The 22,204-nt window shown below is 45.9% G+C and overlaps 1 protein-coding gene across 6 annotated transcripts in view; it reads right to left on the reverse strand.

Annotated features, from left to right (window-relative positions):
- The window catches only part of LOC146060047 (zona pellucida sperm-binding protein 3 receptor-like), a 101,945-nt gene that overhangs the window by 70,256 nt on the left and 9,485 nt on the right, over nt 1-22,204 (reverse strand). For all 6 annotated transcript variants that reach the window (XM_083172844.1, XM_083172843.1, XM_083172841.1 and 3 more), the window contains exon 2: nt 17,537-17,626. In XM_083172844.1, coding sequence (XP_083028970.1) covers nt 17,537-17,618 — 82 coding nt within the window. In that variant the 5' untranslated portion in view covers nt 17,619-17,626. The remainder of the gene's footprint in view (nt 1-17,536; nt 17,627-22,204) is intronic.

Here is a 22,204-nt window from a genome sequence, read left to right on the forward strand (position 1 = left end):
CTACATATATTTATTTTTACTGGGCAGCTTGATGCTGCTGCTGCTGCTGCGGGGGGAGGGGGGAGGAGGAAGGAGGGAGGAGGGCAGCGCTGCTGCGCTGAGCTGCCGGGGGAGCCGGGGAAGCTGCTGCTGCTGCTGCGGTGAGTGCCCGGCGGGTGCGAGGGGGGGGCTGCACATCGGTGGTGATCGGTGCTGTACTTGACAGCACCGATCACCACCGATCCCTGTGTTACCGAGCGGCTTAGCCGCCGGTAACACAGGAAACGCTGTGAATGGCTGTTCAGATTTGAACAGCCAATCACAGCGATCGCCGACCGGGGGGGGGGCACCCCTGCCCCCCCTGGGCGGCGAGGGGGGATGTCTGCTGTCAGGGACAGCAGACATCACCTAACTGTCACTGCGTCTATAGACGCAGTGACAGTTAGAAGGCATGACGTACATTTATGCCATGTGTCGGGAAGTACTTCCCGACCATGACGTAAATGTACGTCAATTGTCGGGAAGGGGTTAATCACTGACACATTTCAAAAGATCCACAGATGGAGCTAATTAGCTCACTTGTGATTCTGTGAGGAGACCTGCAAAACATGCACTGTTGGTAGCTCTCAAGGACTAGGGTTGGCTACCCCAGCAGTAGACCAATGACCGTATACCTTGACAAGTGATCACTGAAAGCAAATTGTACACAATTCCTTTAAAGAGAAAGAACACAAGTCTCATCAATAAAAATAAAACACATAATCCAAATGCTGTCCAAGTGTACACAGATATTAGAAGCGAGCATTATAGTGTTGCAGTCTCTATTTGATGGAGTTTTGGACTTAAGTCACTGTGCATAGACTACCAGTGAAGGTTTAGAAAATCACAATTTTTTTCAGTTTTTATTCAAATTAAAACAATTCAAGCCTAGGGAATAACCTGAAATGGTGCAAAGAAATGAGGTAACTGCTAGTTTAAAATTAAAGTTAAGGTTAGCATAAACTGAAAAAGACTGTACATTGAAGAGTTACAGTATAGGGGGAAAAAAAATATATATATATATTTTGGCAATAAGTTATGGCCTAAGAATTTATAACTTTTCTGTAGCAATGGCATGCCCATAAAGAACCACCAGTGAACTACTGAATACTGAAAGTAGTTATTATGAACAAAGTAATCCAAATGTTTAACCCCTTGAGTGGTATGCCTGGAAATTTTCACGCTGCCACAGCGGGCTGTCACGGAAAATTTCCAGGCATACCACAAATATGAAATAGGTGCGCTCCAGTGGTGTCCAGGTGTGCAGACGCGGTCTCATAAGAAAAACGGGAGCCCAGATATTACATAAGTACCCAATTTGTTGCTCTTCTGCCATGTTTTATAGCAATCTCTGAAAATAATATTGTCTTAAGCGGTGTATACACTGAGAAATATGATCGCTGCCAATATATTGCTTGTTTTCATCAGCGATCAGAGATGGTCCCTGATGAAAATGACACTGCCAGGAGAATAAGCAGGGGAAGTCGCTAGTCGGAGGAGCATGCTCGTCCGACCAGTGACTATTTGGGGCTTGTAACCCAGCGATTTATTGCCAGTGCACACTCCAATCACTGGCAATATGGTCGCTCAGCGACCATATTGCCAGCGATTTTTGTCCGTGTGTACGCACCTTAATATCTGTGGTGGTAGCAATGTTTCAGGGGTATGGAGTAAAGCAGAAGGAGAATAAGGTAAAAAAGGTTTTCCTCCAGGTCTTTATTTGCATACTGTATATTAAACCACCTGTGAACCAGTCCACGATGTATCAAAATAGTGCAGCTAGGTTATATTTGGCATGGGAAAACCACCAAGGGTTTTAGGGATTTGTAATCTAGCACTTGCTATTTTTGGTTTCCTCTTTGCCCAAATACATTTTGAAAATATAGTTACATTTGTTTTTTAAATCTTCTGAGCAGGAGTGGAAGCATTTCTAGGGAGTATGAAAGCTTTGGTAAAGCAATGCTTTTTATCACAGCGATCCTGCGTAGCAATGATAGGGGTAACATTATCCAGTTAGATAACAGACGTTCCATAGATGTCAGTATACAGTAGGTGGACTATAAGGAGACCAATTTAGCTATCAATATTCCTAAGTATTTCAAATGTGAACTACATAATGAAAATTTTGAGAGGGCAGCACACATGTACGAGCTAAGGTGAGTTTTAGTCAAGGGAAATAACAGCTTGAGAAATTTACTTTATTTCAGAAAGAATACAAATAATAAATCCTTTTAGCTTGTTCTCTGGTTTTAGATGACTATGGGTGGGAAATAAATAAATAGCAACATATCATCACTGAAACAAACAAAACAAAAAAAAACACACACACACTTAGGCCAGTATTCAATGCCTCTGATTCGCTGTATTTTCTGGCGAATCAGGCAATTCGCCGGGTTTACAGCGAATTTTCTCACAGAAAAAATAATTCACCCTATTCAATGAACAGAATTCGCTGCAAATGAAGAGCGAATGACTGGCGATTCGCCATTTGCAATTCGCCGGTGTTTTTCAATGGGGTTTTTAAAGGAATTTGCCGGGAGTGTATTCAATCCTGAAAGGAGAACTGCTTTCTCCAGTGATTTTCGCCATGATTCTCCATTTTGCATTCGACAGGTTTTTTGGTGAACTCTTATGTGTACTTTTTAAATAAATGTTTTCTTTTCTTGTTTTTTTTTATGTCAAAAAATCAGTTTTTAATTTTAATCTTTAGGGTCTTGCTTAGATTTGCGCATTTTTTTTATTTTTATTCTCCCCCCCATAGCGAACTGACAGCCAGCTGAGCAGGGGGGGTGGGGGGGACGATACGGGAGACATGAGCTGACATTGGATGTCAGATATGACACTGCAGTGTAATGCAGGCAGGAGCCGGTGGTCTGAGGAAAGGGAGAGACCCGGGACGGACGGGACGGCTCCAGCAGCAGCAGACCTCTGGCTACTGGAGCCGTAGGTCTGCAAATGATGTGCGGGGTACGTCTGCTAGTGGTAGCTCTCTGCCGGGGGGTTATTATGCTCCATGCCAAGGGAGCAGCAGCCGGGGATCTGCGGGAAGGGGAAGGACACGGCCTCTGATCAGTAAGGAGATTGGTCCGCTACAGCAGTAGTAGCAGACCTCCGGCTCCAGCAGCCCCAGCGTGGTGATAGCAGATGTCAGCACTGGGACTGCTGGAGCCGGAGGTCTGCTACTGCTGCTGGACCCGTCCCTGTCCTGAGGCTGTGCGGGGGCACCTGGCGACATCAGCAGGCTCCCCCGCCGTTACTCCGCTCCATCCCCTGCAGTGGCAGTATAGCCGCAGAGGCAGGGGAGAGCCGGGAGCGGTATTCGCTATAGGGGGTAATTTTCGCCATATGGGGTGGAGAGCCCCTGACGCGTTGAATAGGGTGGACGGCAGCTGCCAGGCGAATCTCCCTGCAGGGAGATTTGCGGCAAAAGTGCAGCGAACCCTACACAGGATTCACTGCCACCCGCGATCCCGGGCATTGAATACCTGCCTTAATTTGACTTCTTTCAGGTGAACTGAAATACCAATCACTGTATTTATGTAGAGCTGCCGCTTGGGGCTCTAAGGCTATAGCGAAAAGTAATTGGAAAAACACATAAGAAATCAGAGGTATAATGATATTATATCCAGATTGGATTATGAATGCGGTAACAGACACACATACTACCTGAGAAGTAGAAATTATAGGAGAGATACAAGAGATTGAGAAATCCATGGAATACTAAAGCTATAACTATAGGTATTTCAATGATAAAAGATATGAAGAAGGCAGGAGTAGACCAACATCATCACTCATGCCCCTTTCAGACCGCACTTAAACCAGTATTTTGCTGATTTTTAACAGTTTTAAAACAGTAATCTGTGCGGTCTGAAAGGTGCATAACCACTTTACCGTTTTAAAAAAGACATTTTAGCAAAACGGTTAAAACGGAGGGTCCTACCCGTTTCAGACCCAGTCTTTTGGAACCAAAATCGGGTCTAAAACGGTATTTAGGACCCAGCCAATAGTGTTCCGCTCTGTGCATATCTAATGAGCAGACCACTATTGGTCCCAACTTGGGCAGCGCAGGAAGGGAATGTACCCCCTGCCCCCAGCACAGCGGTAAAGCAATAAGGACAGGCGGCGAGATAGGGCTGCTGTGTGTGCAGCAGGAGAGGAGAGCCAGCTGCCGGGCGCGGTGGGTGCAGGAGACGCGGCCGGAGTCATACAACGCTGGGCAAGGAGTGACGCACCCGGATAGGGGACCTGGAGCTGGCAGGGACTCAGCATGGGTGAGCTGTGCCGTCCCTCCAGCAACGTCCACCCTACCTCCCATAGGCAGCGGCGTCCACGCTACCTCACACCCGTCAGCGCGAGCACCCCCTGGCCCGGGAAGCAGGTATATGGGGTGCAATGGGTAGGCCGGGGGGACCGTGCTTACCACTGGCTTTGGCCCTGTATTTGAAAACTTTTCAAAAACGGGTCTGCCAGGTAAAAAAAAAAAACCGGCACTTAAACGGTAATATACCATTTAAGAGATGCGGTGTGAAAGGGGTTTTACCTGGCAGACCCGTTTTTGGAAACATTTTCAAATACAGGGTCAAAGCCAGTTATGCGGTCTGAAAGCAGCATCATTGGGAGAAGCAGACAAAGAGAAACATCCCATCCTATAATATAAGCCAGCAACAAATAAATTTCTTGGACCTTACGCGATAGATAGAGATAGAGATATATATATATATCGTACTTGTGTAGTTTCACTCGCTTCGCTCGCCCACGCTGCGGGCTCGGTGGCTCGCTACGCTATTTAAAATCAACTCCATGCCAACATGGATAGTGGAGGTATGAACTATCCATGTTGGCATGGAGTTAAGTTACTTTTTTAACATAGTTTATGGCGAGCGTAGAACCCGGAAGTAGGCGCCGTGAAACTACACAAGATATATATATATATATATATTTCCACAAGAGAAAAGCCACACGGACACCAGTCAACAGTTACAAAACGATGTATTGGGCATAGCACTATCTAGCGCTTTCGGGGACACCACCCCGTCTTCAGGATAACAGCCCTGTACAAACAAGTGACCAAACAGTGTTCCCCATCCCCCCACACAATAAATAGCATACCACTGATTACTCACCTGTCCAGACGCGGGAGCGCGGACCTCACGGCACAGGGATCCCCTAAGACACCGTCCAGTACTTCCTGTGTCTAACCGGAAGTTGCAGGTGGAACGCATCTTGCGCTTCACAGCCCACTTCCGCCTTGCACCATCTTTCCTGATGCGTGTCAGGGCTTCTCCAATGCGCCGGATCATCCACAATCCCTGCACTGGGCAGATAAGCAAAAATGAATAACAAACACCATAAATAAATGTTTATTTATGGTGTTTGTTATTCATTTTTGACTTCCGCCTTGCACCATCAGGAAAGATGGTGCAAGGCGGAAGTGGGCTGTGAAGCGCAAGATGCGTTCCACCTGCAACTTCCGGTTAGACACAGGAAGTACTGGACGGTGTCTTAGGGATCCCTGTGCCGTGAGGTCCGCGCTCCCGCGTCTGGACAGGTGAGTAATCAGTGGTATGCTATTTATTGTGTGGGGGGGATGGGGAACACTGTTTGGTCACTTGTTTGTACAGGGCTGTTATCCTGAAGACGGGGTGGTGTCCCCGAAAGCGCTAGGCCCAATACATCGTTTTGAAACTGTTGACTGGTGTCCGTGTGCCTTTTCTCTTGTGGAACTGTATTGTATTTTTGGAGAGTGCACCGGATAAATGAAACAATGTTTTTAACAGAATGGAAATAGTGACATTAAAAGAACAAAAAAAACACTATACAAATAGTAAGAAGCATCGCTTTGTCAGCAACAACAAAAAATAAAAATAAGGAAAAGAAACTAGAGACCTCTTACTATATGCCTTCATAACTCAATAAACAGGCCAACACAAGAAGATTGAAGCAAGCATTACAAACACACTAGCATCACCTCCCATCTTAAAGAAGAAAATACCCTTGTTTTAAATTTTCCGTCAGGAAAGCAACAAATTTGAAATAGAAATTAACCAGAAGTGCCCTGGCCACAGAAACGAAAAATCCAATAAGTAGTAAGAGATTTTACAGGTGTGGCACATGTCAATGCTGTAGGGAAGTTAAAACTTCTAAAACAAAATATGAAGAATATGGAAGGAAGGGATGTATATACAAACTGCAGCAATTTATTATATACTGTCCCACACCACCAATGTAATATATTTAATAGAATGTAGCGGTTATCTAATCTGCATTGGCAGGACAAGTAGAGCCTTCAAAACAAGTGAAGTGAACATTTACAGAATATCAAAAAAAGGACTAAAGGACAAACACATTGTCAAACAATTTTAAAGAAATACATAATCATTCTCCAAGAGCCACTCAAATAAGGGGTGGTGTACACATATACACATTATGCAAAACAATAGTAGACCCCATTATACTTGCACCCGTACACCTTATGCCACACGTTACGTGTCAAAATTCAAACGGAATTATCCAAAATGCAGTTAATACAATCCAGATTGAGCCAAAATTAACGTTATGTAACCAGGATTGAACCCAAATTTACGTTATGCCACCCGGAATAAGCCAAATATTACATTATGCCCCTCAGTAAAATCCAAAATTCACATGATATAATGCAGTACAGGTAATAAAAATAAAAAAAATACAACATAGTGCTGAAAACAAACAACATTCAGTATCATGCTGTTCTCAAATCATATTTGCAGCTCCTTTCTATCCCTGGGCACAGATAATAGTTGCCCTCCCTCCCTACTCTCCCCTGGACCCAGAGCGAACCTTCCACAATCCTCTCCCCTGATCACAACTGCTTCTACATGGCCATTGAAATACCTGGAGAAAGAGAGAAGGAAACCAGGCTCGCTAAATTAAATGGATTTTTTGATTAAAAACATTTTGTGTTGAAGTAGTGCCTTTACAAATAATTCTGTACTTCTCTTTAATAATTCTGAATGCTCCATTTTTTTTTTTTTTAAACCTACCTATAATTGTGGTTTTAGGTCTTTCATTTATAGTCCATATGGGAATTCGAGAACTGTGGTTGCATTGTGATGTATTTATAAGAAACTAAAGGTTATTCTAAAATGATCTATATCTATATTTGCATTATATTTATATAGTTTAATGGATTTTTTTATTGCAAAAATTATTGAAATAATTTTTACTACAGCAATAGAAGTCTGATTACGATTTGTTACACCATTATTGCTCTTTTTTTATTAAGGGTGTAATAATTCTGGAACTCCACAAGAAGGCAGTATAGACCACCATGTTGAACGTGGATACGCATTCCACTGGCCCCATGCACATCTCCCAGTTTCGTTTATATGCCTTCCATGGATATGAACGCTATCCCAACCATCAACACAACTTGGGTGCATTATTGGAGGCAAAGCAGGCTCCCCTTGTTGTACATGTTATGGAAGATATCGCGCTCCACTGTCAGGATTTGCGATAAAAAAAATCTTCATTTTTTGCAACGCAACCAGTCACTGTCATTACAAGATAAATGACCAACATGCAAAACAAGAGGAGGTGGAGACATTCTTTAAGTGGGGTATTTTCATAAATAATTCTGAAACGGTGTATCCAAACGATGGGATATCCATGTCATAAGTGAATGTTCATTTTTGTGCTTACACAAATAAATGGAAACAAGGCTGATCAAGGTATCTTTTCAATGTTTAAAACAGACAAACACCTTCATTGCCATGTTCTGGATATTCAGGAGTACTCTGTGCACTCAGCTATAGAAAATATGGTTTTGTGATTAGAGCACCGTATTAATACTGAGTGGGGACACATTGAGCAATTATAGTAAACATTACATCGTATAAGACAGTAGAACAGTTGCGTGCCTCTCAGCAAATTGATGAAATAAACAATTTATTTAACATGACTAGCTCATCATTTGACTTATCTGTAGTGTCTCATTTGGAGCAGTTGAACACACTCTGGAGCCCTCTGAAGTGGGTAACTTATCTACACATCAACTCTTAAGGTGCCCATACACGGTACAATTATTGTATGCAATTTGGACTAGATCACATCACATACCATTTGCGATGCAATCTAGTACAAAAAGTATGTGCAGTACATACTTTTTGAGCTGTGCGATAGGATGTGCACGGGATCTCATCGCACCTGGCAATTGTACCGTATATGGGCACCTTTATGTTTACTTCAAAACAGGTCTTAATTGACAATTATATGATTAGGAAGGAATACAAAGCATGTTTCGGTTTACATTCTTTATGCAGATCCAATCCAAGTGAAAAAGGATAGAATGAATTAAAATTAAACTTCATGCATAGCCATATAGGGGAACAAGTTGAGAGACTTACAAAATTTCTCAAATCTGCAATGTTTAATATTTTCAGTAGGAATGACTAAAAGACAGTGGGCCGGTTTCTGGTTCACTCGCAAAAGCAAACTCCTGAGAATTTTCCAAGCTATGCTCCAGTGCCCAGACTGGCAAACCCTGAAAATTCTCGGGATTGCCGCTATCTGCGCTGCTTAGTGCCGGGCAGCGCCGCTGAGCCCTGAACTCCACTTCAGACGCTGCCTGGCTCTGGCTGCCCAGCCCTGCATCCTCCCCCACCGGCTGTGTGTACCGTCACGTTGCACACAGCCAGGTTGCCGGGGCAGGGCCAGACAGCGGCTGATATAGTGCTCAGCGGCACTGCCTGGCCCCAGGACACTCAGCAGTGGGTTTTTTTTAGGGAGCGCTCCCTAAAACAAAAAAATACAAAAAACATTGAAGGGGTTAATGGACAGAACCATGTGCACTGCAGATGGAGCAGATTTAACCTGTGCAATTATTTAATTCTCCTCTTTAGAATCTTTTGGCAGTTTACACAATTAGCTGCAGGTCCAGGCAGCATTTTTTTAAACTGTTTTAAGGGTTTTCAGTAATTGCTGCTTTGTTCGCCGCACAAAAAATAAAAAAATAAAATCAATAATTGACTGACCTATATTTATTTACAGTTTCTTATAAAGCGCAGCGTATTGCATTGCGGTTTACAATTTGATATTTAATTATGGCCATTTTTGCTCGTTTTTAGTTATATACCCATAGCTTTTCACTTTATTTGTCTAATCAGCATGCACAAATACAGACCCAAAATCAGGCAAAAATGCACCAGAAAACCCAAAACATGAGGTAAGGTGGCAGATCGCCAATCCATGTGATTTTTACACCTGCCCGGATGCATAGAGAAACAATACACAGAATCTGAATCAGGTTGCTGTGGGAAAGCACTTTTTTGCACAGACTAAAGACCTGTACACACGCTTAGATTTGAAGTTAGATTTGATTTTCTATTAGATCTGGCATTAGATCATCCCATTCGATTTGGCATTAGATCTGTACTTTTGCATTCGATTCGATTTCGATTTCACAATGTAGGCACAATGTACTCATTCGATTCACTGGATCGAATTCGAGATTTCCTTGGCTGCACAGTAGATTTTTCTATTCAATTTTGAGAAAAGGGGAGCGCGCATCGAATCGAATGCAGATCGAAAGTGTCCTAAAAACCATTCAATGTGGATTCGATTTTGCTTCTATAAGCAAAATCGAATCGAAAACAGGGAAAAATCTAAGCATGTGTACACAGCTTTAGAGTGCAAAGCTGAGAGGGATGTGCAGCACCAGCAACCCTCTGTGACATGAGGAAGCAATATAGGACTGCAGCAAGCCCAGACATCTGCTCCAGCTGAGACAAGCACCGTAGAGGTAACAAAAAATAAAATATAAGGGAAAAAAAAAACTTGTCGTTTTAAAACTCCGGAGCATGACAAATATGACATTTATTGAATAGATCATGCCAAGCTAGAATTGACTCTCCAATGGAGTCCACTTTCATTCAGTAGTTCTTTGCATAACTGTGACCCACACGCTATTATATTTTCTACAGACTGCTTTGAATGAAGCTCATACTGATGGCCTGGCAGGGAGACACAGATGTCTGTCAAAACAAACCCCAATGGGACTTCCTGTCATGCTGGTGACTAGTAGGTAGTACGTCCAATAGAAAAAGGGATTTTTGTAAGAACTTACCGTTCGAATCCCTTTCTCTGATATGGTCCTGGTGACACAGCTTCACATTGGGATGTAGGAGGGTCCGCAGGAGCCAGGCACCTATCCTAAAGCTTTTGGAGGGTAGGCTCCTCCCCTACTGCATCCCAGATTCCTCAGTTCAATCTTTCAAAGCCACTGGAATACATTAACTCAGTACAACGCCTGTACATCTTATATGCACAATTTTAAATTGAACTTTTCAACCAATTATAACATGAAACATCATGAACACTGGCATACTTACTGAGCGTAAGGGAGGGATCGCTGTGTCACCAGGACCATATCAGAGAAAGGGATTCGAACGGTAAGTTCTTACAAAAATCCCTTTTTCTCTTTCAATGGTCCTGGTGACACAGCTTCACATTGGGACGTTCCAGAGCCGGTCCTTTTGGGTGGGTACGCTCAGGTCTGCAGTATTCATCACTGCTCGCCCGAATGATGCGTCCACCAACGCGAACTCATGGAACCTATCGAATTTGGCAAAATTATGAACAGATGACCAAGTGGCAGCGCTGCAAACCTGCTCAGCTGTTGCCCCATGTCGAACCGCCCAAGAGGTGGCAACCGACCTGGTGGTATACGCATTAATCCTGGCCGGTACAGGCCTACCAACTTTAGTATATGCAAACGCAATAACAGAGCGCAACCACCTAGCAATGGTCTGCTTAGAAGCAGGCCAACTAAGTTTGTGTATGTCATACAAAACCAATAAAGTATCAGTCTTTCTGACACTCTTAACTCTGTCCACATAAACGCGCAAGACGCGCACAACATCCAAATTCCTCAATTTGTCCCTTTTCCTAACAACCCTCTGGGGGTTGAAACACAGGCAGAACAATCTCCTGATTTAGAAGAAAAGCAGAGACTACTTTTGGTACAAATCTAGGGGTACTGTCCGAAAGGCAGCCCTATCATCATGACATATAAGGGAGGAAGACTTGTAGAACAAAGCAATCAACTCCGATATTTTTTTTTTTTTGACGCCACCGCCAACAAAAATACCAGCTTCCCTGAAAGGAAACTAAGGTCAACCGACCTTAACGGCTCAAAAGGCGCCTCTTTAAGGTACTCCAGAGCCAGAGATAATTCCCCTGGCGCTACTGGTTGGTTGTAGGGAGGTTTCAATAGATAAACCCCCTGCAGGAAGGTCTGTACTTCTGGTTCTAACGCAATCCTTCTTTGGAAAGAAAAATTGACACGGTCGAGATATGTACTCTGAGTGACTGAAGGCCTAACCCAGAGGAAAGGCCCTCCTGTAAAAAACTCCAACAATTTAGCCATTTTAAATCTCGATGTGCGTGACCTCTGTCTTACACACCACCAAATATAGGTCTTCCAGGCCCCAAAATAATTTACCGAAGACACTGACTTTCTGGCTTTCCTCATTGCGTTAACCACCGCCTCTGAGAATCCTATATTCCTCAAAATGGCGTTTTCAACAGCCAGACCGTCAAAATTAATCGAGCTGAATCCAGCTGGTTGAACGGTCCTTGTTTTAGAAGGTCTGACCTCAGTGGTAGACGCCACGAGTCCACAGAGAATCTCTGAAGCCTCGAGTACCAGGATCTCCCTGGCCCATCTGGGGCCACTAAAATTACTGGAATTGTCTGGGCCTGTATTGTTTTCAACTCTCTTGCCAGCATTGGAACTGGCGGAAAATCATAAAGAAGATTCCCCTCCCAGGGGATAGTCATGGCATCCACTGCTTCTGCCAGTGGATCCCACGTCCTGTCATACAACCTGGGTACCTGATGGATGAACCTGTATGCCTTCAGGTCCCTATCCGGGGTTTCCCCCTTATTGTAATCTAGTGGAATACTTGTGGATTCAGCCTCCATTTTCCTTCCATCAGTTTCTCCCTGCTCAGGAAGTCGGCCTCTATATTCTCCACTCCTGGTATGAAGATTGCTGATAATGCTAGAACATTCTGTTCCGCCCACAAGAAGATTCGGGACACCTCCCACATGGCCAGATTGCTGTGTGTGCCTCCCTGGTGATTCAGATACGCCACAGCTGTGACGTTGTCGGTCTGAATGCCTAAAAGGGAGCTCTTGTAATCTTTTCTCCCGCCAGAGAAAACCTCTTCCACACAGCCCTCAGTTCCAAGATGTTGATCAGTAAGGCAGACTGTAAAGTATCAGTCTTTCTGCTCTAAAGTCCACAAGCCCTGCAGACGCAGGTCCACGACTACTGCCCCTCAGCCTCTGAGACTGGCGTCGGTAGTGACTACCAACCAGCTCCAGGACTGCAGGGACCGACTCCCCCGAAGGGAATCCACCTCCATCCACCATTTTAGGAAGGATCGAGTTTCTGAAAACAACACCATTTGTTCTGACCTCATGGTCTGAGTGTTCCCTGTCCACTGGGACACTCTAGAGTGGAACCTGGCGAACTGTAACGTCTCGAAAGACGCCATCATCTTCCCCAGCAGTTTGAGGCACCTCCATACTGCTGTGCTCTGAGACCCTAGGATCTCTTGTACCAAGGCAGCCAGATCCCTGGCCTATGCCTCTGGTAGAAACACCCAATGCAACTGGGTATCCAGACCAATCCCCAAGAATTGGAGTCTCTGTGACGGCACCAACTGAGACTTTTGTAAGTTTAAAAACCAGCCGTGAGCCTGCCAAAAACCCAATGGCTTTTGCCAAGTGACTCTTCAACATGTCTGCTGACTCCGCTCTGAACAGCAGGTCGTCCAAATATGGGATCACAGTGTTTCCCCTCAGTCGAAGCACAGCCGCCATTACAGACATTATCTTGGTGAATACCCTTGGCGCTGTGGCCAGGCCGAAGTGCAACACCTGGAATTGCAAGTGCATGGTCTCCTATCTCAATAGAGCCTGATGTCCTGGGTGAACAGGAACATGAAGGTATGCGTCCTGGACATCCATGAACGCCAAAAATTCTCCCTGGTCCAGGCTTCACAGCGCTGACCGTAGAGACTCCATTTTGAAATGGTCTACCCACAAATGGATAATTAACGACTTTAAATTGAGAATCGGTCTGAAAGACCCGTCTGGTTTGGACACCCGACACAGAGTGGAATAAAAGCCTTTTTTCCATTCCGCTCTGGGGACCGGGATCACCACACCCTTCTCTAAAAGAGAATGAGCCGCTCCCAAGGGAGCTGTACGGAGCCGAGCCCCTTTTGGTATTGGCGTGGGAATGAATCTTCTTGGAAGAAGACCCTTGAAGGGAATTCTGTAACCCTGGGTTATAATTTCTAACACCCAAGAATCCCGGTCTAACAATGCCCATGCGTCTTTGAACAGTGTCAGATGTCCCCCCATCTTGACCACCGCCGGGCAAAACCCTTGGCAGTCATGCAGATGGTTTGTCCTCTCCTTTGTGTTTGGTTTCTTATGAAAGGAACCAAATTTAGACTTTAGGACCTTTCCCCTGAAGGGCTGCCCTCGGAAAGACGCACCTCCTCTAAGGGAGGGCCGCAAGGCTGGCCTAAAAGCAGAAAACCTTGATGTCTGCTTGGCTGCAGGGACTGGCAGGAAAGTACTTTTGCCACCTGTGGCCTGCTTAATAATCTCTTCCAGTTCAGAAGCAAATAACAGCTTTCCTTTAAAAGCTATTGTCTCTAAGGCTTTCTTAGACACATTATCTGCCTCCCAAGCCTTAAGCCAGAGCACTCTCCTGGCATTTACAGACACTGTGAAAACTCTGGCAGCCATTTTGAGAGCTTCCTCTCAGACTCCAATACATGCTCTGCAGCCGTTTTTAAGCTTCTCTGCAAGCAATAACACACAAGGGTCAGCGTGTAAAATAGTGCACAAATTTCTGGCCCACACGATCATGGCCTTAGAGACCCAGGCTGAAACCATCAGAGGGCGTAGGGTGTATCCCACCCCTTAAAATAATGCTTTGAGGTTACCCTCCAGCTTTTTGTCTGCGGGGTCCTTAAACGCTGCTCCCCCTTGTACTGGTAGCACAGTGGCTCCACCTGAGGTCTTGATACACGTGCCACAGAAGCATTTACCACTGGGACTTTTTTCCAGAGGTCAGCATGCGCCTCAGGCATGGGGTACAGGCTTAGAAATCTTTTAAGTATCTGAAGCCTTTTATCGGGGTTTTTCAGGCCCCTTTGCAGGGAGATATCAGATTCTTTACGCTGTCTCCTAAAAAAAACAACCTTTGCAGGAGTTTATCCTTCACAGACAAATTTAATGCCTGTTTAACAGCAGTAATAAAATCCTCTACCCTTGAGGCTGAGGACTCTTCAGAAATATCACCCTGGTTTGTTCTGTGTACTCTCCTACCTCATCAGCAGCTAATAATGGCCCTGAATAAGACCCTTTTTGGGGGTCCCCACAGAATAACCATAAAACTTGTGCAACAAGTAATTTAAACCTGCTGATTCCCATAGCAGTATCCTGCATGACCTGTAATCAGTCAGGATCTGTCTGGGTCCGAGGCAAAGAGCTAAAAGACTGCTGAGAGAATGGCAATGGTCTAGGGAAGTTACCAGCCATCACTCTGCCTGTCCAGTAATGCACCAAAGCATTTCTTTAGACCTGCCTAGGGCTTGGCCCATGCAAGTTCCGATGTACTACCCTCTGGGGTTCACTCCCCATGGGTTTCACAGCAGCGCATATAAATACATAAGCCCCCCACAGGGACAAATCTCAGTGTACAACCACTGCAAGCGCTCAATGCATTTAAGGCTCCCTCCCCCAAGACCACAGGCTGTTGCTCAGACCTGATGTTCTCAATTAACACAGTCCCAGCATTAAATGTACAAACATTATATACAGAACCAATATACTCAGTTCACTTAGCTTTCTGTAGTCTTCAGAATGGGGAAAGCGATGCCCAGGAAATCCAATCACTCTGTCAGGATCTGTAAGCCAGCTCAGCTCCGCTGCAAGCGTTCTGAATGGCGCCAAAACAGAGTGAGGGAAGGGACCAAGTCCCTGCTGCTGCGGGGTCTGTGACTTTTGGCGCCAACTACCCCCAGACAGCCGCTCCCATTGTAGGATCTCCTTGTTCCAGTATCTCCCCCTCAGCTGGGGACCACTCGGAACATGCCTGTAACAACACTGCTGTCCTCTCATATCAGGAGCTCAGTGTGTAAGCTCCGCATAAAATGGCCGCCGCCATCACGGAGTGCCTGTCCCCCATGATCCCCACCTAGCGTGAAGCCGGTTTCAGAGCGCTCCGGAGCCCAGGCAGCTTCTTAAAAGAAGCTGTAAGCGCTGCACAGGGAGGCCAGACAGCGACTCCCTCGTGCACAGTGAGCTGACAGGACTCGCTTCTGTCAGCTCCTGCTGCGCTAGCAGTGTGAGGATTCACTAATGAGAATCCTCACACTGTGCCTACCTAGCTAGTGTAAAAGTTAATAAAATAAAAAAAACCCTAACTAGCTCTACTCCTTCGGCTGCTCCGGCAGCCCTTTAGAATAGCACCCACTCCAGTGGGCACCTAACACGAACTGAGGAATCTGGGATGCAGTAGGGGAGGAGCCTACCCTCCAAAAGCTTTAGGATAGGTGCCTGGCTCCTGCGGACCCTCCTACATCCCAATGTGAAGCTGTGTCACCAGGACCATTGAAAGAGAAAGTCACTTACAGTCACTCAGAGGTACATGTTTGAAGCAGTGATAAGGGAGGAGAAGGGATGAAGTGTCTGGTACTTTGGGGTTATTTTGGTTCACTCTTTCTGACAAATTCCTTCTTAGATGGACAAAACCATGTGCACTGCAGGGGGGCAGATGTAAAATGTTCAGAGAGAATTAGATGTGGGTGAGTTATTTTGTTTCCGTGCAGGGTAAATACTGGCTGCATTATTTCTACACTGCAATATAGATCTCACTTTAAAGTAAAACCCCACCCAAATCTAATTCTCTCTGCACAAGTAATATCTGCCCCACCTGCAGTGCACATGGTTTTGTCCATCTAAGAAGGAATTTGTCAGAAAGAGTGAACCAGAATAACCCCCTTTATCACCGGCCAATCAGCTCCTAAATGTCACTTTTTAAATCCAGCCTGTAACTTAACAGTCAGGAGCTGATTGGCCGGTGATAAAGTACCAGGAATTTTAGCACTTCTCCCTTATCACGGCTTCATACTTTTACCCCACAGTGAGCCGGTGCAGTCTTACGGACTGCATCTGTCTCACTGAAATGAGCTGAGGAGCCACCGGTGTTAAAATATCATTTGGGCTGACTTTTCAAATGAAAGTTAATTAAACATTTAATTGTGAACAGTTATTCAGAATCAACCATTATTGGTAGCAAAATGCTTTTGGTATGGAAGTTCATAAGATGTAAGAATGATATTAAGAACATATCGAAAACATGTCTAGTAAATAATAGTCAGAATATCCTTGGTAATTTTGTTGTCAATCTCCATGACTAAAGGTGCGTACACACGTACAGATTTTTCGGTTCTTGTTTCCTAGCACGGCGCCCACGATATTAAGTTGTATGGCATCTCATCGCAACGCATGCGGGCGTATGGCATGCAATTTTAAATTGTATAAGCCCCAATACGATTTTTAATTGTATAAGCACCCTAATGGGTGCTTACAATGTTAAATGCACCCCTCACTCCACCCCCAGTATCGACGTTAACCCGAAGCGTGGCGAGCGGCGGCGGTACGCGTCCTCCGACCTTTTCATACCCCCACTATCCACGTCGGAGTGGAGTTTAAATTATATACAGTGGCGAGCGCAGCGAGGGGACGCGCATTACTTCACATGTATTCCGCGTGCGCTTGCCACGCTTCGGGCTCGGTGGCTCGCCACACTATATAAAGTCAACTCCACGCCGACGTGGATAGTGGGGGTATGAAAAGGTCGGAGGACGAGTTCTGCCGCCACTCTTCGGGTCGGCGTTGATAGTACGAGTGGCGTGGGGGTGCTTTTAACATTGTAAGCACCTATTACGGTGCTTATACAATTATTTATCTAGGAAACAAGTACCGATTTTTCTGTCTGATCTATCTGGTGGGAACAAAAACCTGGAAATGTATGGGAGCAAATGACAATCAAAAAATTGTTCCTAAACACTTGACAACAGACAGTGATCAGTCAGAAAAATTTATAAAATCATTCTGATATAACAAATTCATCAAAGCATATAGTTTTTCTCTTTTCCTGCATTTGGGTGGAAATTTTTGATTGTCATATGCTCCCATACATTTCCAGGTTTTTGTTCCCACCAGATAGATCAGACAGAAAAATCTGTGTACGCACCTTTACTCCCTTTGCAGATTATATGCAGACACTGTGCCCAGAAACTATGTTTCATCAAAAACACACCAAAAAGAGAAATTCAGAAAGATCTTAGAAAGTTATGTAAATGATCAAGATAACTGCGATGTCAGTATTTTAAAAATGTAAAACAAACTAGTTTCTTATCAGCAGCAAAACAGAAAACAATGGACTTACCCCAGGCACCTGTGATGAATACTAAAATGAATCCAAAAGTTTTACAGGTTGCTTTAATGTTGTATGATCCTGGGGACATCATGGTAAAGCCTGTAAAGGTAAAAACATTTTTTAACATTGTCTATAGTAAAATAAGTAGTCTGCACTCTGTGACACTTAAAGGATACAATAAAAAAAAAATAGTGGTACTTATGTAATATCTGGGCTCCCGTTTTTCTTATGAGACGCGTCCGCTCGCCACGCTTCAGGCACGGTGGCTCGCTGCGCTCGCCACACTATATAAAATCAACTCCGTGCGTAGTTGGATAATAGGGGTATGAAAAAATGAGGTGCATTTAACATGGGAGCCCAGATAATACATAAGTACCAAAATAGTTTTCCAAGAATAAACTGTAGCTGTCAGAAGAACAAAATTGTGCTGCAAATAACAGATGACATCTGCGTGTGTAGGTACAGTCGCAGCCACACAAAGAATATAGGCATACCACAAATCATTCATATTAGCAAAAGTTGCTTGTGCATCCTACTCTGCATAAAAATAAATACATGTTCAAAGGGAAGAGAGTCGCACAAAAAGGTGCTTGAGCTCCAGTTACATCATGGTGGTTTAATGCACAAGGAGGCTAGATGTATGTGGACACGTCTTAATAAAGAGTTATAAAGATATAAATACAGATAAGAGGCCAGGACACAGTGCTGTTACCAAAAAAAACTAAAAAAAATAATTAGTCCAAGAGTATTAAATCAGTTTAATTATTGCATATGTGTATGGCGCCTTTCAATCAATGATGATCAGGCGGTGAGACATGAAAATAGGATTTTGGGTACCTACCGGTAAATCCTTTTCTCGTAGTCCATATGGGATACTGGGCTTCACTACTATGGGGATTGAGACCTCCGCAGGAGAGACAGGCACATAAAAGAACTTTCAGTGTGGGTGCACTGGCTCCTCCCCTCAATCTCCCTCCACTAGTCAGTTAATGCAAAAACTGTGCCGAAGGAGAGCATGTGAGGAGTATGTGATAATGTATTGTGGTGAGATTCATCCAGCACACCCAAACGAACAAAAAACATATAAAAGAGGTGAATCCTAACAACTTAAGAGGACACCTGTAACTAGAACAAATCTATAGTCATATTTATCCTATAGAAAACAAGGCAATAAGCCTAACAATAAAGTAGGTCTGACAGCAGAAAAAGCCGCACTGAGGCGGGCTCCCAGTATCCCATATGGACTACGAGAAAAGGATTTACCGGTAGGTACCCAAAATCCTATTTTCTCTACCGTCCAATGGGATACTGGGCTTCACTACTATGGGGAGGTCCCAAAGCTACCAGAACGGGTGGGAACGTGCGGATTCTGCTGTAGAACCGCATTCCCGAACTGGGAATCCTCCCTGGCCAGGGTGTCAAACTTGTAGAACTTCACAAATGTGTGTTGCCCTGACCAAGTAGCGGCCCTGCATAGCTGCATTGCCGACACCCCTCGAGCAGCCGCCCAAGAGGTACCTACAGACCTGGTTGAGTGAGCCTTTACTGAAAAAGGAAGCGACAAACCAGCTGATGCATAAGCCTGCTGGATAGTACATCTTATCCACCTGGCAATGGTACGCGTTGAAGCAGGTAAACCCTTCTTCTGCGCATCATAAAGCACAAACAGGCTGTCCGTCTTACGGATCCTAGCTGTGCGCTTGACATACCCCTTAAGGGTGAGGACCACATCCAAGGTATATCTGGGTGTGTCGCGCTAGAAGGAACCACAATAGGTTGGTTTAGGTGGAACCCTGACACCACCTTTGGAAGGAATTGTGCAAGGTAAGGGCTCCGACAAGATAAGGCCCCGAGCTCGGACACCCTCCTGGCCGAAGCTAGAGCCAGCAGAACAACAGTCTTCCAAGTGAGGTGTCGCAGCTCAGACTCTTCCAGTGGAACAAACCGGGCTGATTTTAAGAAAGTAAGAACTACTTCCAAATCCCATGGTGCAGTGGGAGGCACAAAGGGGGGCTGAATCCTCAGCACCCCTTGTAAGAAGGTTTGCACTTCCGGCAAGGCCGCAATCTTTTTCTGAAAAAACACAGATAGTGCAGAGATTTGGACCTTTAAGGAACCCAATCTGAGTCCCTTATCCAGGCCAGCCTGAAGGAAACGTAGCAGACTGTTTAATCGAAAACTGGCCGGAGGCAAGTCATTCTTCTCACACCAGGCAATATATCTGCGCCATATTACATGATAATGAGCAGCCGTCACCGGCTTCCTGGCTTTTATCATTGTAGTGACGACAGAGGGATGGAGACCCTTGTGGACTAAGATCTGCCGCTCAACCTCCAGGCCGTTAAACGTAGCCGCTGTAAGTCCTGGAAGACGAACGGGCCCTGGAGGAGCAGGTCTTCTCTTAGGGGCAGACGCCACGGGTCTTCCACTAGCATGGCCTGAATGTCCCCGTACCAGGCCCTTCTTGGCCAGTCTGGTGCCACCAGTATGGCCTCCGTCCCCTGATGCCGGAGCCGCTTTAGCACCCGAGCCAACAATGGGAGAGGTGGGAAGAGGTACACCAATTGGAAATCCCAGGTCCAGGTGAGAGCGTCCACCGCTATCGCCCCTGGGTCTCTGGTCCGTGCACAGTACATTGCTACCTTGTGGTTCAATCGTGAAGCCATCAGGTCGATCTGAGGGAGCCCCCACAGATCCACTATGGCATTGAACACTTGAGTGTGAAGGCCCCACTCTCCCGGGTGAAGATCGTGACGACTCAGGAAGTCCGCCTCCCAATTGTCGACCCCCGGGATAAAAATGGCAGACAGGGCCTGGACATTCTGTTCCGCCCAGGACAGAATCTTTGACGCTTCTCTCATGCAAGGCATGCTCTTGGTACCACCCTGCCGATTTATATAGGCCACAGTGGTGGCATTGTCCGACTGGACCTGGATCGCCTTTCCCTGTAACAATGGAGCTGCCTGTAACAGGGCATAGTAGACCGCCCTCAACTCCAGCTTGTTGATATGAAGGCCTGACTCCAGTGGAGACCATCGACCCTGTAGGCGGACTCCCTGTGTCACAGCTCCCCAGCCCCTCAGGCTGGCGTCCGTGGTTACCAGAATCCAGTCCTGGATCTGGAACCGTCTGCCTGCCAACAAATTGGATGAATCTAGCCACCACTGTAGCGAGATCCTGGTTCTTGTTGCAAGGCCAATCCTTCTGCGCATCTGCAGGGGGGAGCCGGACCATTTTGTCAGAATATCCAATTGAAAAGTCCTGGAATGGAAGCGGCCAAATTGTATTGCTTCGAATGAAGCCACCATCTTGCCTAGAAGCCGGAGGCAAAGATGGATCTGTACCAGAGGTGACTGTAGGACCTCCCTGACCAGCTGTTGTATTGCAGTGACCTTTTCCATCGGCAGAAAGACTTTTTGTTCTGATGTATCCAGGATCATGCCCAAGAAAACCATCCTCTGGGTTGGAACCAGCGATGATTTGGGCATGTTTAGGATCCAGCCGTGGTCTCTTAGAACCTGTATGGACAGATTGAGAGCACTGCTTAAAGCCTCCGCCGACCCTGCTTTTATTAGCAGGTCGTCCAGGTATGGCACTACATTCACCCTTCGGAGCCTGAGTAGTGACATCATTTCCGCCATTACCTTTGTGAAAACCCGCGGGGCTGTCGACAGGCCGAAAGGTAACGCCCGGAATTGGTAATGGTCGTTTCCCAAGGCAAACCTGAGATAGATTTGGTGTGGGGGCCAGATAGGAATGTGTAGGTAGGCGTCTTTGACGTCTATAGAGGCCAGGAACTCCCCTCTTTCTAGGCTGGCGATCACAGAGCGCAAGGACTCCATCCTGAACTTGAACACGCGCAGGAAGGGGTTCAGTGACTTTAGATTCAGGATGGGTCTTACTGAGCCGTCTGGCTTCGGTACCAGGAATAAGTTGGAATAATATCCCTGGCCCTGCTCCGTGTCTGGCACCGGTACAATTACCTGAGACTGAAGCAGCCTGGTAATGGCCCCCTGAAGGAGCACCTGATCTTCCTGGGATGCTGGAAGTGCCGACCTGAAGTATCGTCTGGGAGGGGGTTTGTCGAATTCCAGCCTGTAACCTAGAGAAATGAGACCTCTGGCCCAGGAATCCAGACCCGAGGCGTCCCACACATGGCTGAAATGCAACAATCGCGCTCCCACCGCGAGAGAGTCTCGTGGCGGGAAAACCCCGTCATGCTGCAGGCTTAGAGGAAGTCGTGGCATTTGGACGGTCCTGGGTGTTGGAGGTGTTAGGCTTCCTAAACTTGCCTCTCGTGCCCCTGCTGGCATTGGAGGCGCCCCTAGCCTTGGGGCGAAACCTGTTCCCACGAAAGGACTGCTGGGAAGCACCTGTGAAGGTACGCTTTGCAACCGTGGGGGCTGATGGAAGGAAGGTAGATTTTCCTGCAGTGGCTTTGGAAATCCAACCGTCTAATTCACTGCCAAACAGCCATTCTCCTGTAAAGGGAATACCCTCCACACTCTTCTTTGAGTCTACATCTGCAGACCACTGCCGCAGCCACAAGGCCCGTCTGGCTGAAACCGCCATGGCTGAATTGCGCGCGTTTATTGCGCCCAATTCCTTTTGTGCCTCGCACAGGATTTTTGCGGTGTCCTGAATGTGACGCAGGCTGTCCCCTATCTGGGCCACAGT

This window comes from Crinia signifera, chromosome 2, assembly GCF_055691185.1.
Source record: "Crinia signifera chromosome 2, ASM5569118v1, whole genome shotgun sequence".
Lineage (NCBI taxonomy): Eukaryota > Metazoa > Chordata > Amphibia > Anura > Myobatrachidae > Crinia > Crinia signifera.